Consider the following 15,528-nt stretch of genomic DNA (forward strand, 5'->3'; position numbering starts at 1 on the left):
TTTTCTCAATGTTTTGATTTTTTGCACTCTCAGATTCCAGATTTTCAAAGAATTGTATCTCGGCCACATATTGTCCTATCCTAACAAACCATACATAAGTTTTCATGTGATGTATAGATCTCAATTGAAAAAAAAAAAAAAACCCATGTGACTGGTTTTGTGGTCCAGGGTCACATATGTCTCATCTCATCTTCGTGAAGCTTTGGCATTTGTGTCCCCATGACTTTCTACAGGATACTAAAGTTATCTGATAGATTTAACTCAATGCATTACACACTAAACATGCTCTATGTACTTTAACCCCAGCACTTGAAAACATAAGAACACACTTAACGAACGTTGTGGTTTTTATTTTGACAGATGGACAATGTCTTGGTGGTCATATCACGAACATCCGAAGCATGCCAGTTCTTGGCCACTCCATCGCTAACAAAAGCACAAGTCTTATTCCTTTCAAACCACATTTGTTAATGAATTTTTTTTTCTTTTCGTAAATGATTGTTGTTGCAAACGCAGGGCCACGCTATGTACAATGTTTACATTTATAATGTTCTGTACAAAATGGAACTTAAGTTGTACAAACAATCATTTGGGGGAAACTTACAAAGAAAGAACGTAACATCATTCCTTTTATACGACCCCAAATTAGGTAGAACAAATCCGTAATTCTGCTTCACACATGCGTTTACGACATTTAAAAACCCATTGCACATTGTAACTTACATCTTCTACCATCATATTACCTTTTATGCAATAGTATTGAGTTTTTTTGAATCAATATCAAGCATTGCATGAAGTGAAAGGACTATTCAGCAACTTCTCACCACTTTGTATCTGTAATATTTTACATTTCCATTGGTCCTCTTTGTAACATTTTACATACAACTATAAGCCACCTGATATGAAGGATCCATCATCATTCACGAGTTGCCCAAACTTGACCCTGACCTCAAGACAGCACCATCAAGGCATACAATCACCCAAAGCCAGGGAGGAATCGAGTCTATGCAGTTCCTGACCTGTTTAACGCACATGACAAATTATTGCAATAATATAGTCCACATAAAAAGGTGCATTTAAGAGCTAAAGGTGAAACACAGCAACAGATGGACATTACAAAACACAAAAGCTCATGAGCGACAGACGAAAAATCAAAACAAATCCAGTTTTAACAGTCACCATCCTTGTGCTGTCATTACAATTCCTGGACAGACAAAGTAGACAGTAAAAAGTTGCTGAATTGTCGCGTTAAATGGGACTTTTGCACAACACAGCACAGCTATCACACGGTTACAGGCACAATAACCAGGAACATGATGCAGACAGTGTACAGCGGCTTTAGTCACACTAATAAACGACGAGAACGGTCCGCCAAATTTATCTCTACCTCCTCACGTAAATGAGATATAAATGAGATTCAATTCCCTCAATGATTAGCTTTACTCACTGATCCAGATTCAATCTCAATGGTAATTTACCAACACCGTGCTGCGGTTTTGCTGGAGAAGCATTCAGTGATGTAAACTGAAATACAACTGCGATCTCCAGCAGAAAAGCAACAAAAGCCATTGACACACTGTCTTATGTCTGGAATGTAATCAAATATTAGACTTGAAGCAGCAGCAGCGCAACTGAAGAAGGTTAAAGAAAACAGAATCATTTTGCCATCTTGAGTATTACGAGTCTCTCTATTTGGCTAATAAACTCCACAAACCCTCATTTCTTGGAGAAGGAACTACGAAAAAATCATATTTACACAGTAGAGTAATGATAATGCAATATATAAGATGAGTAGAAAGGAATGAAATGATTTGAGTTATATTTTAACTTCCATAGCCCAGATCTTTACCTACATGCATGTTTGGATACTAGTTTCAGGTACAGAGATGGGAAATTACTGATCCACCACTGCTTTCTGTGAGCAAATCCTCTTCTATGCGAGTTACCTGCGTTGTTGAGGACATACAGATGTAGTGGACACTACCGTCATCCGACTTTGACATTAACTGTAAGCTCCAGAGAAATGCTGTATGGTTTGATATGTTCTTTATATTTTTACTACCATAGTTAAAAAGGAGGTTGATTTACTTTGACATAACAATTAGATTTTTAGTGAGGCAAAATGTGATTACATCTAAAGAAACGTAATGCTTACGGCTCTAAAACTACCACTAAAACGGATCATATAAATAAAATTACCACTTGGTTGTACCTACAGGTGCCCTTAAACGCCACAAGACTAAGGCTATTGGATGTCAAGTGCGGATTTTGCTAAACCAAGACATTTAATGTTGGAAACTTTTTCCTAAAGTGATATCAGATAGCACCAAATAATCAAAAACAAAACAAAAACAAATCTTCATCTTCCGGCCGTGTGCACTTTGTTGGGGCGATCGTACTCCGAATGAAAGGTTTGAATAATAAAGCACTGAGTATTTGGTTTTCTACATTTGCACCATTTGCTACAAAGAGAGCAGTTAACTGAGAAAGTAGCTGTATTGAATCTAATTAGAGGCCTGAGATAACCAAACCCCTGAGCTGAGATCAGTGTCAAGGCCAAGGAAAACGTCTCTACAGTATCATTACAGTAAATCAAAGTGCACAAAAATAGTTTGTTTGTGACTGGGACGTCTCTCTGAAAACAAAATTAACTTTACAATCGGTTACTGAGATCTATATATAGGGAACACAAGCTTCAGTGTTGAGAATGCTGCCCCCTACCAGGGTTATGTGCCTTATGCAGAATCATAATTTCAGATTTCATTGGAATGAAATTCAAAGACTTCATGTTTAATAATGCATTTCCTTTTTCAGAATGAATTATCCAGATAATTGACAGTATCAAATGAAATTTGTCTAATCAAAGTTTTGTTTTAAAATGGTTACATTTCTTTGATTTGCAACTTTAATTCATAATTCATAATTCAAATTCAAATTAAACATCCTGTGTGTTGTGGCCAATTCGATTCAGATTCACATTTCACTTTAATTGAAAGGTGCCAATTAAGTTCTGAAACTTGCTCAAGGGAACATGATAGCACACTTAAAATCTGTTATAAGGCATTCACTGTGTTAGAAAGAGGAAGAAAAGGTTTAAAGGTATAATTCAGGCAAAATTCGAAATTCTGTTATTATTTACTCACACTCATGTTGTTCTAAACGTGCATTGAGTTCTTTCTTCTGTTGAACATAAAGAAAGATATTTTGAAGAATGTTGGTAAGCAAACAGTTTCTGGTCCCCATTGACTTCCATAGCATAGAGTCAATGGGGACCAGAAACTGTTTGCTTACCGAAATTCTTCAAAATATCTTCTTTTGTGTTCAGCACATGAACGAAAGTAATACAGGTTTGGAACAATTGAGGGTGAGTAAATGACAGATTTTTCATTTTTTTGGGTGAACTATCCCTTTAACGAAGTCTGCATAAGTGTTTCTGAGACACTGAAGGATTGGGGTTAAACTATAGCTTATGCTATGGCCATATTCAAATGTGAAAGAAATGAAAAGTACAAAAAGCAGCATAGGCTAAAGTGGCCTTTAAAGTGTTACATCGGAGTGGAGACGTTTAATATTTCCCAGTATCTCCCATGTTGGCTGTAATTCATGAGAGCTTGACTGCAAGATGAAGTAACGCGTGCACACTTAATATTCAAAAATATTATTGATCTGCCTTTACTGACGCTGTTGTATGAGAACTGAACTGAGCTGGAAGGTGACATCATTTTTTGCAGAACTGCTTCACAGATTAAATGAACTAATTTAATAATTGATGGTCTTTCCAACAGAACTGAATCAACACTGAACTGACTTCAGCTGAGCAACAGCCGAAATGCATAATTTTGCTATTATCACTGTAAAGCTGCTTTGAAACAATCTGTATTATATAAAGCGCTGTATAAATAAAGGTGACTTGACTCGACTAGTGGTTTTAGCACCTGTAACGTTGAGTTAATATGGGCAGTAGTGGAACAGTAAAGGTTCCCGCGAAGAGAAATAACATCTGTATGTACATTTACATCCGTAAACAGAAATATGCAGACAATAGTGCTATAAATTGATCGTTATTTTCATGTCATATCGTCACTCTTTTAGGAGAAAGTTTTTGCAAGCCCTTACATAAAAGTACTGTGTAAAAGCATAAAAAAAATGTGGTTTGGTCACTAACATGATAATACCATGCTATTTACTCAGTACCATAGTATATGGATAGTTCACCATCAATATTTCAACTTTTTTTTTTCTTCAAAAAATGTTATAAGGAAAAGTGTAGATTTAGGTGCTGCAAATGGTCACCATTTCTTTCTGAAGCTTTTCACTTTAATCACCCTTTTTGCCTTCACTAGTTCATTTTAAAAGGTCCTGAGGTGTGACAAATCCATTTTTAGAAGTACAGATATTCCATGTACTCTTTCGATTCATAGGAGCTCATTAAATCCACATGCATAATAACTTTAAAAGAGCAAAATGCAGCTAAAACAGTTTTAGATGGAGAATAGCATGTCATACTGCAGAACATGCCAACTACCCATTAAAGAAAGTACCATGGTATTACCATGTGATAGCATCACTGAACCATGGTACTGCCACAGTACTTTTTTGCAAGGGACATTTGATTGAAATTAAAACAGGTGGGATGGATAATATAATAACTTAGTGGGTGAAATGCACTAATAGCATTTCTAGTAACAGTACAGTGTCATCTGCAGGTGTGGGGCAGCTGTCGGGGGTTTGGACCTCAGCATGGGCGGCAGGAGAGAGATGGAGGGGATGATGGGAACGTCAGGCGGATGTTCAGAGAGGAGGGAGTTTTGGATCTGTTTCTTTTTCCGGCGACTCGATGTAATTGGCAGCCTCTTGTAGTTTTAACAGCATAGCCATCTGGAAAAAGAGCAGAGTTTTCAGGAACAAGAAATACTGAGATATTTCTTATGTAAGAAGTGCTGATACAGGGAAGCCATTTAAAGTCACCATGAAATCAAAAAATGACAATTCTTTCTTTTCTTTGCACAACGTTGCAGTGCTTATTACAAATGATTTATCCATGCACATTATTTAATTTTTTTATTCATATGCCCTTGTAAATGTTCTCTTCATGCCGTGTGTCTCGACAGAGGACGGGTCTAAATATCCTCAAACTGACATTCAGATTTGCTTCTGTTTATAGTTAGCAACGCCCGACTTCCTACGATCCAATCAATTCACAAAGGACGAAATCAAATCCTGCCCGACATTTCTCATTCTCATTCCAGAAGCCTTTTCATTCAGATATACATCACAATAGGGAAGAAAAGACTTATCGGATCTTCAGTTTCATGTTGACTTTAATGCATATTTACTTGTTTGAATGAACTGTGAACTATGTGCATTTATAAGTCACATATTACATATATAGTGCGTTTTTATGTTCCTATAAAAACTTATGTTAGAAAAATATTATCATTATTAATCTTGTCAAGCATGAGTTAAAAAATTGTCGAGCACGAACTGACTCATAATGAGCGTTCATATTAAGTGTGTGAGCGGACGTATGATTTATAAGCTGTATATATATGTAAACTGTACACTCAAACCCCTAATCCTAAACCTACCCATTGCAGAAAACTTTCTGCATTTTTACATTTTCAAAAAACATAATTTAGTATGATTTATAGGCTGTTTTCCTCACGGGGATCAAAAATGTCCCCACAAGGACAAACATTTCTGGAATAACAATCCTTGTGGGAACATTTGCTACCAGGACCACACACACACACACACACACGTGGCGCTCACACACAAAAGACACATATATGTATATAATACATTTTAAATGTATATACTGCACTTAAATGATTGTTTTATGATGCTGACAGCCCTAATCCACACACTGACACAGCACTGACCAGTGGATCTGAGTCCACAGAGCTGGGTGGCGTCTCCTTATGTGTCCGCTCTTCTCCTGGCTGGCTGGGGCTGCCGGGGCCTGTGCTCGGGGGGGGCAGATGGAAGAGCTTGGCCTGGTCTTGTTGAGCGGACGGCCAGGGTAGAGATCCTCTGACCCACTCCACCGGATCCTCCCACACCGACTTCTGCCCGTGAACCTGCAGATACACACATTCACACTTAATCTGGATAAAAACAAGTTAGGAAGTGACTGACATTTTTCCAGTCAAGTTTAGGATACTTTGACTCACCTTAATGCCATCTTTGGCTCCTTCCTGCAGATATGGGATGATTGAGTGATTCCAAAGATCAATAAACCACGTGCGGAATTCCTCTACTGTAACTGGGCAGGACAGGAAGAAGCAGGGGCCTACGGCAACACAGATTGGACACAAATACTCACTTTATTAGGCACATCAAGCTTGTTATTGAAACAAATGCCACTTCATTCTCATCCAATATGATGCCGATTGATATAATAATAAAAATTACCAATGAGGAAATCAGAGGTGCTGTGTTTTTCCAGGAAGGTGTGAAGGTGGTACCAGAGTCTGGGCACCCAGTCCAGAACCCGCAGAAGATCTTCATTATTTATGCTCCTGGGATCCTCGGCCTCCATTAGTTTTCTGTGCAAGTAACGCACCAGGAACCCGTTTGCCGGCTCGACGTTATTGGAAAACATCACCATCCTGTATTGAGGAAATATATAACAAGTTCAAACATTTGGGGTCAGTAAGATATTTTATTGAGCAAGGACACATTAAATTGATCAAAGTGACAGTAAAGATGTTTCCACAAAAATATGAAGCAGCTCAACTGTTTTTAACACTGATAATAATCAGAAATGCTTCTTGAGCAGCAAATCATCATTTTAGAATGATTTCTGAAGGATCATGTGACACTGACGACTGGAGTAATGATGCTGAAAATTCAGCTTTGATCACAGGAATAAACTACATTTGAAAAAATATATTCACATAGAAAATGGCTATTTTAAGTTGAAATAATATTTCACAATATTACTGTTTATATTTTTAATTAAATTAATTCAGTAAGATTTCTACGGAAGCCCTGAAACGCAACGTAAAAAAAAAAAAAAATTACGTAAAAAAAAAAAAAATTACGTAAAAAAATAAAATAAAAAATATGTAAAAAAAAAATGCTATCATTTCGAGATTAAAGTCGAAATGTTTCGAGATTAAAGTCGAAATGTTTCGAGATTAAAGTCGAAATGTTTCGAGATTAAAGTCGAAATGTTTCGAGATTAAAGTCGAAATGTTTCGAGATTAAAGTCGAAATGTTTCGAGATTAAAGTCGAAATGTTTCGAGATTAAAGTCGAAATGTTTCGAGATTAAAGTCGAAATGTTTCGAGATTAAAGTCGAAATCTTTCGAGAATAAAGTCTTCCGTAGAAGTTGTGTGTGTGCTTGCCGTTATTTCACATTGCCGCACAGGCATTCATGCGTGTACGTGCGTGTGTGTGTGTGTGTGTGTGTGTGTGTGTGTGTGTGTAAACTGGATCTACACAAAATAATAGCTTTTTACTTTTATCTGGGCTTTCAACAAAGGGATATTCTACAGGTCTACCAACATGACATTAGGCTATAGGACTTTATAAAATATACTGTCAGACTGGATCAAGATATCCAGCTTTATGAATGAATGAATGAATGCATGAATGAGGCATTTATATAGCGCTTTCATATGTCTACTGTAGGCCTACACTTAAAAGCGCTTTACAATCATTTCAGGGAATCTTTCCTCAACCACCAGTGGTTATTATATTTGAGGAAATCACGGGATCCGGCCAAATGATTGGATACAGAATGATGCACTTAAAATGTATCCAGAACGTACGGTGTCTATTATAGACGGCAGTTCGACTTCACAAGCGCATGTATTTACACACACACACACGCATGAATGCCTGTGCGGCAATGTGAAATAACGGCAAGCACACACACAACTTCTACGGAAGACTTTATTCTCGAAAGATTTCGACTTTAATCTCGAAAGATTTCGACTTTAATCTCGAAAGATTTCGACTTTAATCTCGAAAGATTTCGACTTTAATCTCGAAAGATTTCGACTTTAATCTCGAAACATTTCGACTTTAATCTCGAAACATTTCGACTTTAATCTCGAAATGATAGCATTTTTTTTTTTTTTACATTTTTTTTTTTTTTTACATTTTTTTTTTTTTTACTTTTTTTTTTTTTTACGTTGCGGTTCAGGGCTTCCGTAGATTTCTTTTTAAAAAACATTTTAAAAATCTTACCGACCTCAAACTGTAATATAAATCATAAATAATCAAAAATAAATATAATAAATAATATAATAATAAATAATAATAAATATTACTAATCAAAATAAAGTAAATCATACATGTGTCAGTTTGAGTGGACCTCAAGTAAATATTCCACAAATAAACATTCATTTTAGCAACTTTATGTATACCCCATTTGATAACATTAAACCCAGTTATAATTTAATTTAAATTTTACAGTCTGCCTGTCATTGTGGAAAAAATAAATCATGCCAGGATGATCAATATCTTGAATAAGAATAAGAATGACCAGCTGACTCTATATTCTCCTGCTTATAAATGAGCATGAAACATTTATTTGAAGTGAAATTATTTGAAATAATTTATGTAAGTAAATCACACATATTGTAACACTATAAAAATATAAATATCAGGAATACATGTGCTGTATATATAGGTAGTGTGAAGGCAAGCAGATGTTAGTGTCACCCAAAGTGACAATCAAAACAAAAGCACATGATCTTCCAGAGGACGGAGCAACACGTCACAGCTGTTCCTCACTGACGCTCAATAAGAAGCGAAAAGGACCTTTGGTAGTAGAGTGCATGTTAGTACCAACCTGAAGCTGAGGTGTAGACCATGGTTAGGGGTCATCTTCACTGGCTGATTGGTTGTCCCTATTATATATGGACTGAAAAAGAGACAAAACAGCTCTTAACACCTTTAAAGTGACTGGGAACCCCACTAGTCATGTGAGTGTAGAGGTTACACTCACCATTTGTGATATTTACAGGTTAAAGCACCATTAACAAGTTCACTAAGGGATGTTGGATCGTGCACATCATCCAAGAGGACAACCAATGGGATCTCGGCTGTGCTGCTCTCTCGATCAATCTGATTGGCCAGATTGGACAGATAGAGCTGAAGGTCCTTTTGGGATAAGGGACAAAACACAATAAGAGATGTTGTCGAGTCACAACAATGCAGATTGTTTCAAAGCAGCTTCACAGTGATAAACAAGACAATAACAGTGTTAATGTTTACATTTATAAATTATAAAACATATTCAATTTCAGCTGTAAAGCAGCTCTACAGAAGACAATATTGTCCTTATTCAGCTGAATTCATTTCAGTGTTATTTCAGTTCAATAACAGTGCAAAGTTCATCAATTAAGAAACAAATTCAATTTCAGCTGTAAAGCAGCTCTAGAGAGAATAGTGTCATTATTTCAATAGTGTCATTATTCAGCTCAATTTAGTTCAGGGTTAATTCAATTCAGTGTCAATCAATTATTAAACGAGTTTAAATTCAGTTATAAATCAGGCCTACAATTCAGCTTTTATCCTCATTCGACAGTGTTAGTGTAGTCAAATCAATAATATTACTGAATATTAAGGGCCAGATTTGCTAAACAGGGCAAATTAGCGTGAGCGCAATCCCATAAAAGTGCAGATGGGAGTGAATAGTTCAGCAGATCAGGTTAAGACGTGCTTTTTTGGGCGATAAATAATGGCGCAAATACCAGTAAATTGACAATCGCAAACCTTAGTAAATCATCCTGTGTGATTCATTTAAATACTTTCCTCCCATAAGTTGAACGTCTCAAAGGGAAACTCCTAAAAATGTATATGCAATAAGATCAGTCGCAAAAATAACCCTGTCCTCGGCTTTTCAGCGCTAATTTTTCACTGAGTGTCTTTAGTAAATCCTGATAAAAGAGGGTTTTGTGCTTGCACAAGCTGTTAGTAAATATGGCCCTAATTGTCTTAAGCATGATGACCAAAAATAGCATTTATAAATTTAGTTCAATTCACATTTATGTGTATAGCGCTTTTCACAATTCACATCATTTCAAAGTCCACATTACAATTTAGAGTGATCTGTTATCAGAGGTATGAAGAATATGAATGTTTTGTATATACTGTATGTTGGTTGCTCTGCCTCTTTACCTTGCAGGACTGGCGGTGCATGTTGAAGGTGGCAGCGATGGCAGGCGTGAGCTCTCGAGCGCTGCGCTCCACCAGGTACTCAGCGAGGCGATAGGTGAGGTAGGTCTTCCCTGTGCCGCTGGGACCCGATAAGATCAGCCGCCGGTGCTTGAGCAACAGGCTGATGTAATGCTGCATCATGGGCTTCGGGATGAGCGTCTCGAACACTAGAACGTCCACACACTTCTCCTTCAGTCCTGCATTCAGGGACAACAGTGCGTGAAATATTAAGGACAGTACAATATACATACAGGTTTTACATTACATTTACAATTAGTCTTTTGTAATAGTGACAAATGAGGAATATTTACAAGCAATATGTCATACAAAAACTATTTGCAATGCCAAGTTTCAAAAGAAAGCTCTTTATAAGTGTTTTATTTCATATGTAAAAGGGGTTCCATATTTCAATAATATTTTTTTTCCTACTATGGAAGTCAATGGGGTCCAACAACTGTCTGGTTACTGACATTTTTCAAAATATCTTCTTTTGTGTTCAACAGAAGAAAGAAACTCAACTTGGAACAACTTGAGGGTGAATAAATTATGACAAAATGTTAATTTTTTGGGTGAACTATCCCTTTAATCTTGTGCATTAATTTGTTATAAATGCTCTAATGCTTAAAATATAGTCTAGTTTTTAAATCTTAAAAATGTATGTGAAGTAGGGTGAAATCGCACCCAGAATTCACGTTTTCTACCCGAGAGAACAGTCAAATTGCATTATTTTCATTTGTCTGGGTGGGCTATGGCATCACACGGCCTCAATAAACAACGCAGAGTCGCAGCCAGCGCTTAAAATAACACCTAGACCAAGCCCTGAGGAGTCTGGGTAACGACCCCAATACCCAGGGTCATATATCAGACCTGAGAGCTCGGGATTGGAATGATGGGATTGGGGGAGGGCGGTAGTGTTCTGGGTGGGCCGTGGACCAATCACACGTCCTGCTGGCTGCTATTAGTGTGAAACATTAGCAGTATATTGCTCTTCTCTGGTGATGTGAGCTATGAAAAAACCCTCATCAGCCACAGCTGAGACAGATATAAGCATCATTTACACTGCAGTGTTTGCCTGTGGGTATTTGCATTCTTTGTTGATGGTTATTGAAGATGGAAATCTGAAAATAATGGCTTGAAGCTCAAATGGAAAAAATACTGAAAGATAGTGTCAGAGAAAAGGCAAGGCAAGGCAAGTTTATTTATATAGCACATTTCATACACTATGGCAATTCAAAGTGCTTTAGAAAGGAATAAAAATAAGCACAAAATAAAAGCAAGGAAAATTAAAACAGTTATTCATAATGCTTTACAGAAAGGAATTAAAATACCACACTACGGCCATTCAAAGTGCTTTGCATAGAAAATAAGCACAAAATAAAAGCAAGGGAAATTAAAACAGTTATAAAAGGAATTAAAAGAAACAAATCATTTCAAACTACTTGCGAGCAGTAAGCAATTGTAAGCATATAATATGGAAAAATGTTGGATGAGGGAATTCTTTTTATACTTTTTAAGAAAAAAAATGCATGTAAAAAAAAAAGTATATAATAATAATAATAATAATATAATAATATAATAATAATATATATATATATATATATATATATATATATATATATATATATATATATATATATAAATAAATGTATACTATTTGGGGGGTGAAAATCCATGTAAAAAATAAATAAATAAATGTATATATATATATATAGATACTAGTCCCCAATTAAGATTATATTTCCTGTAAATTATTATTAAATTATTATTATTATAATTACTACACACACACACTATATTTATATTTATTTGTGCTGTCAAATCGATTACCGGTAATCACATCTAACAATAAAGTTTGTAAATATATATGTGTGTATATGTATGCATAAATATGTATATATATATAAAAAAAAAATATATATAAAAAAATTATTATATATATATATATATATATTTATTTATTTATTTAATAGCATTCAGTTCATCAAACATTCATGTGCCTTTATACCGACAGTACAGGACCAGTATTAGACTTAACATGTACGTTTCATTGTTCCCCACACTGACCTTTCAGGGCGACGCTGATGCAGGAGGAGCCTGTGGTGGAGAGGCGCACTGGTGGAGTCTCGGGTGGATGAGCTCCCAGAACCCTCTTCAGATGACTGAGGCTGTAGCTGTAGATGGAGTCCTGAGAGAGGCCGAGACTGGAGCTCGGGTCCACCACCGATAAATACTCCTGCAGAGACACAGCGAGAGGAGAAGCATGTGCATGTTTTATTTCATGTGTGTTGACCCTCAGAAGACTGTAGACACTCACTTTAAAAGCCTGGATAACTGCAGAGTCTAGAGAAAACCAGTCTGTCCGCCCGCTGATTTTAACCGTGCCGATGAAGAACTCCAGCTGTTTCACCTCCTGTGAATGAGGTTTAAAACGTTAGAGCAGGGCAGAAGGTTGTTTATGGTTAGTGAAACAACACATTTATTTAAATAATTATATAAAATATTAATTTTTCATTTTTAAATATAAAAAAAATATATATATATTTATTTATTTTGTTAAACACTATTTTACAACATTATAAAAATATAACAAACAATAACATTGTATTCAGTAGCTTTGTTATACCTAAAATGTCACAACTTTTGTTATAACTAAAAGTTTTTTTTTTTTTTTTTCATAAACTGAAATAAAATAAAATATAAATGTTAGATTAAAAACTTAAACTAAAATTAGAAATGTTGCTTTGGAAACTAACTTAACTAAAATACGGTGAAGTACCTAAACTAAAACACTTCAAAAAAATTTTTTTAAAAAAGGAATATAATTTTTTTTTAAAACTAATACAAAAAAACAAAAGCACATAACAAATTGACTAAAACTCAAATTAAAATTGAAAACAAAAATAAAAGCTTTCAAAATATTAATAAATACTATAATATTATTAAAATAGTGCAATGGCATATGTAACAATGATTTTCAGTACAGTCCTGTATGTGGCTCGTCCAATCAGAATTTGAATCTGAAGTACACACGTTATAATGTACAGCATATGAGCTGCTGATTCACCAGTATGAAAGATGCTCGTGTAAAGCACTCACGTCTTTGAATAAGTGCTGATTGGGTATGCGAATCAACACTCTGACGAGACTTTCGTCCTTCTGCAAAGTTGTGGTGGGGCTTTGAAAGACATCTATGAGATGAAGAGATATTAAAGTAAGAGTTCAGAATTTAAGGCCGAATTGATGTGAAAAATCCACATTTTGAGCATGAAGTGTGTGTGTGTAAGAATGTGTCACCTGGGTAAGGCTCATTCTGTCCTGAAGTTTTGCTGAAAGATGATACAGATTGTCGTGGTGATGAGACGCCCAATGAGCCGAGGCCTGAGGATTGAGAGGCGGAGCTTGGGGGTCTGGAGGAGGGGCCACCCGTCTTCAGCTGGTCGTTCTCCGCCTTCAGGTTTTCTACCGTAACCTGACAATGCATTTATTGAGGGAAGTTGCAGTCATTTTTTCTTCCCTACTGTGACATAATTAAACAGCTTTTTAAACAAGGAAAATTTTTTGGGATTTTTGATTGTTTCCTCATTTGATATCTCATGTGAGTGACAGGTTGTATATATGAGATGCGCTGATGATGTAAGACTTGAGTGTTTTACTGTTTTTCTTAGTCTATCCAGTTGAACCCACTTGATGCGATGCTGCTACATTGTTCATTCAAAACACTGCAGAAATAGAGAAGCTCAATGCAGAGAAGATCTTCGTTACGTCAAAACCCGAACCAAACCGTTCACACAGAATGCCTTATCTGAGCTGCTTTTCCATTGCTTTCTATGCAAACTGGTGCTTGACGGACATCTTTGACCATTAAACTAGAGCCGCATGTTTAGAAAGTTATGTAAAGTTAAAAGAACTTCTCATTCCACTGCATCTCATGTTTTTAAAAGCAAAACTGTTCTTTGTGTGATCGGTGCTTCGTCTCTTTGTATTAATCTATGCATAAATACAAGATGCTGTTTTGTTCATAGCTGTTTATGCAAATTACGAAATTATATTTGATTTATAAACATTAAGTCATGTTATTTCATTGCTTTGAATAAACAATTGAATGCAGTGCATTAATATTTTGCTCATTGCGCCCTCTTGTGGCCTCAGGAGACAAGCCAAAAGCTCTTCCCCTAACTGAAATCATGCTCCTTTTTCTACATTTGACCCCTTAGAAACTCTATTAGTTTGTGACTCTGTATCGGCAGATACTCAGTATTCAAAGACTCGGATCGGATCACACACACACACACACACCTGCATGTTGGTCATGGCCTCCTGAAGCTGCTCCAGCTGATGTGCGGAGCTCAGAGCCTCCACACACACACACACACACACACACACACACACACACACACACACACACACACCTGCATGTTGGTCATGGCCTCCTGAAGCTGCTCCAGCTGATGTGCGGAGCTCAGAGCCTCCACACACACACACACACACACACACACACACACACACACACACACCTGCATGTTGGTCATGGCCTCCTGAAGCTGCTCCAGCTGATGTGCGGAGCTCAGAGCCTCCACACACACACACACACACACACACACACACACACACACACCTGCATGTTGGTCATGGCCTCCTGAAGCTGCTCCAGCTGATGTGCGGAGCTCAGAGCCTCCAAACGGATGTCCGTCAGCTTGCGCTCTTTCTCCCACAGTTCAGTGCGTAACACTGACACCACTTTCTCTTCTTGCTCAGTCTCCTCAGGCCCTTCGCACGATCTGCCGTAAACACCAGTAAAGCTTACATAACATGATGTATAATTCAAATCATCTCTTAAGACATGGTGTTCATAATGTGGCAACCGTTGCATGTCCTACCCTAATGTTGAAGTTGAGGCCTTTGCGGGGACATTGTCCACATTATGGTGTATTTTGGGTGAAGATGGGGCGGATGTGACCGGGGTTGCAATCTCCTCTATATCTGCGTATGGAGCTTTGGAACCCTTTTTACTGAAGGCCTTGTTGAAGGAGCTCCGCAACTACATGTAGAGGAGAAATCAAAGTTTAACAAAAGCATCTCATTTATATTGAGTCTGTCTTTAAAAACAAATATTAAGTGTTAGAGTAGTAGATGCACTGGATTCATGACAGGCATGGATATGATTTGAAGTGTTTGTGATGCCATATGCATTAAGACTCTTAAGAATAATTTTTTGCTCTTTGTTTTCAAGCAAAGCATTTAACTAGCATTAGTACAGTATATCGAACTGAATGCATGTGTATTTCTCAGCAGTGTCGTTGTTGTTAACTAAACTAAAATGAATTAAATAAATAGTATATTAATAATATGGT

At 36.6% G+C, this 15,528-nt stretch overlaps 1 protein-coding gene across 8 annotated transcripts in view; it reads right to left on the minus strand.

Moving 5' to 3' along the window:
* Nucleotides 1-329: 329 nt before the first annotated feature.
* The window catches only part of nav1b (neuron navigator 1b), a 79,961-nt gene continuing 64,762 nt past the window's right edge, over nucleotides 330-15,528 (minus strand). For all 8 annotated transcript variants that reach the window (XM_082136305.1, XM_082136301.1, XM_082136299.1 and 5 more), the window contains 13 exons: nucleotides 15,055-15,215; nucleotides 14,793-14,955; nucleotides 13,472-13,646; nucleotides 13,274-13,365; nucleotides 12,492-12,587; nucleotides 12,242-12,410; nucleotides 10,139-10,374; nucleotides 8,964-9,118; nucleotides 8,808-8,879; nucleotides 6,415-6,611; nucleotides 6,174-6,292; nucleotides 5,883-6,080; nucleotides 330-4,878 (listed from right to left, as the gene is read on the minus strand). In XM_082136305.1, the coding sequence (XP_081992431.1) occupies nucleotides 4,792-4,878; nucleotides 5,883-6,080; nucleotides 6,174-6,292; nucleotides 6,415-6,611; nucleotides 8,808-8,879; nucleotides 8,964-9,118; nucleotides 10,139-10,374; nucleotides 12,242-12,410; nucleotides 12,492-12,587; nucleotides 13,274-13,365; nucleotides 13,472-13,646; nucleotides 14,793-14,955; nucleotides 15,055-15,215 (1,920 nt within the window). In that variant the 3' untranslated portion in view covers nucleotides 330-4,791. The remainder of the gene's footprint in view (nucleotides 4,879-5,882; nucleotides 6,081-6,173; nucleotides 6,293-6,414; nucleotides 6,612-8,807; nucleotides 8,880-8,963; nucleotides 9,119-10,138; nucleotides 10,375-12,241; nucleotides 12,411-12,491; nucleotides 12,588-13,273; nucleotides 13,366-13,471; nucleotides 13,647-14,792; nucleotides 14,956-15,054; nucleotides 15,216-15,528) is intronic.

This window comes from Leuciscus leuciscus (genome assembly GCF_965113295.1).
Source record: "Leuciscus leuciscus genome assembly, chromosome: 14".
In the NCBI taxonomy this organism is placed as follows: Eukaryota; Metazoa; Chordata; class Actinopteri; order Cypriniformes; family Leuciscidae; genus Leuciscus; species Leuciscus leuciscus.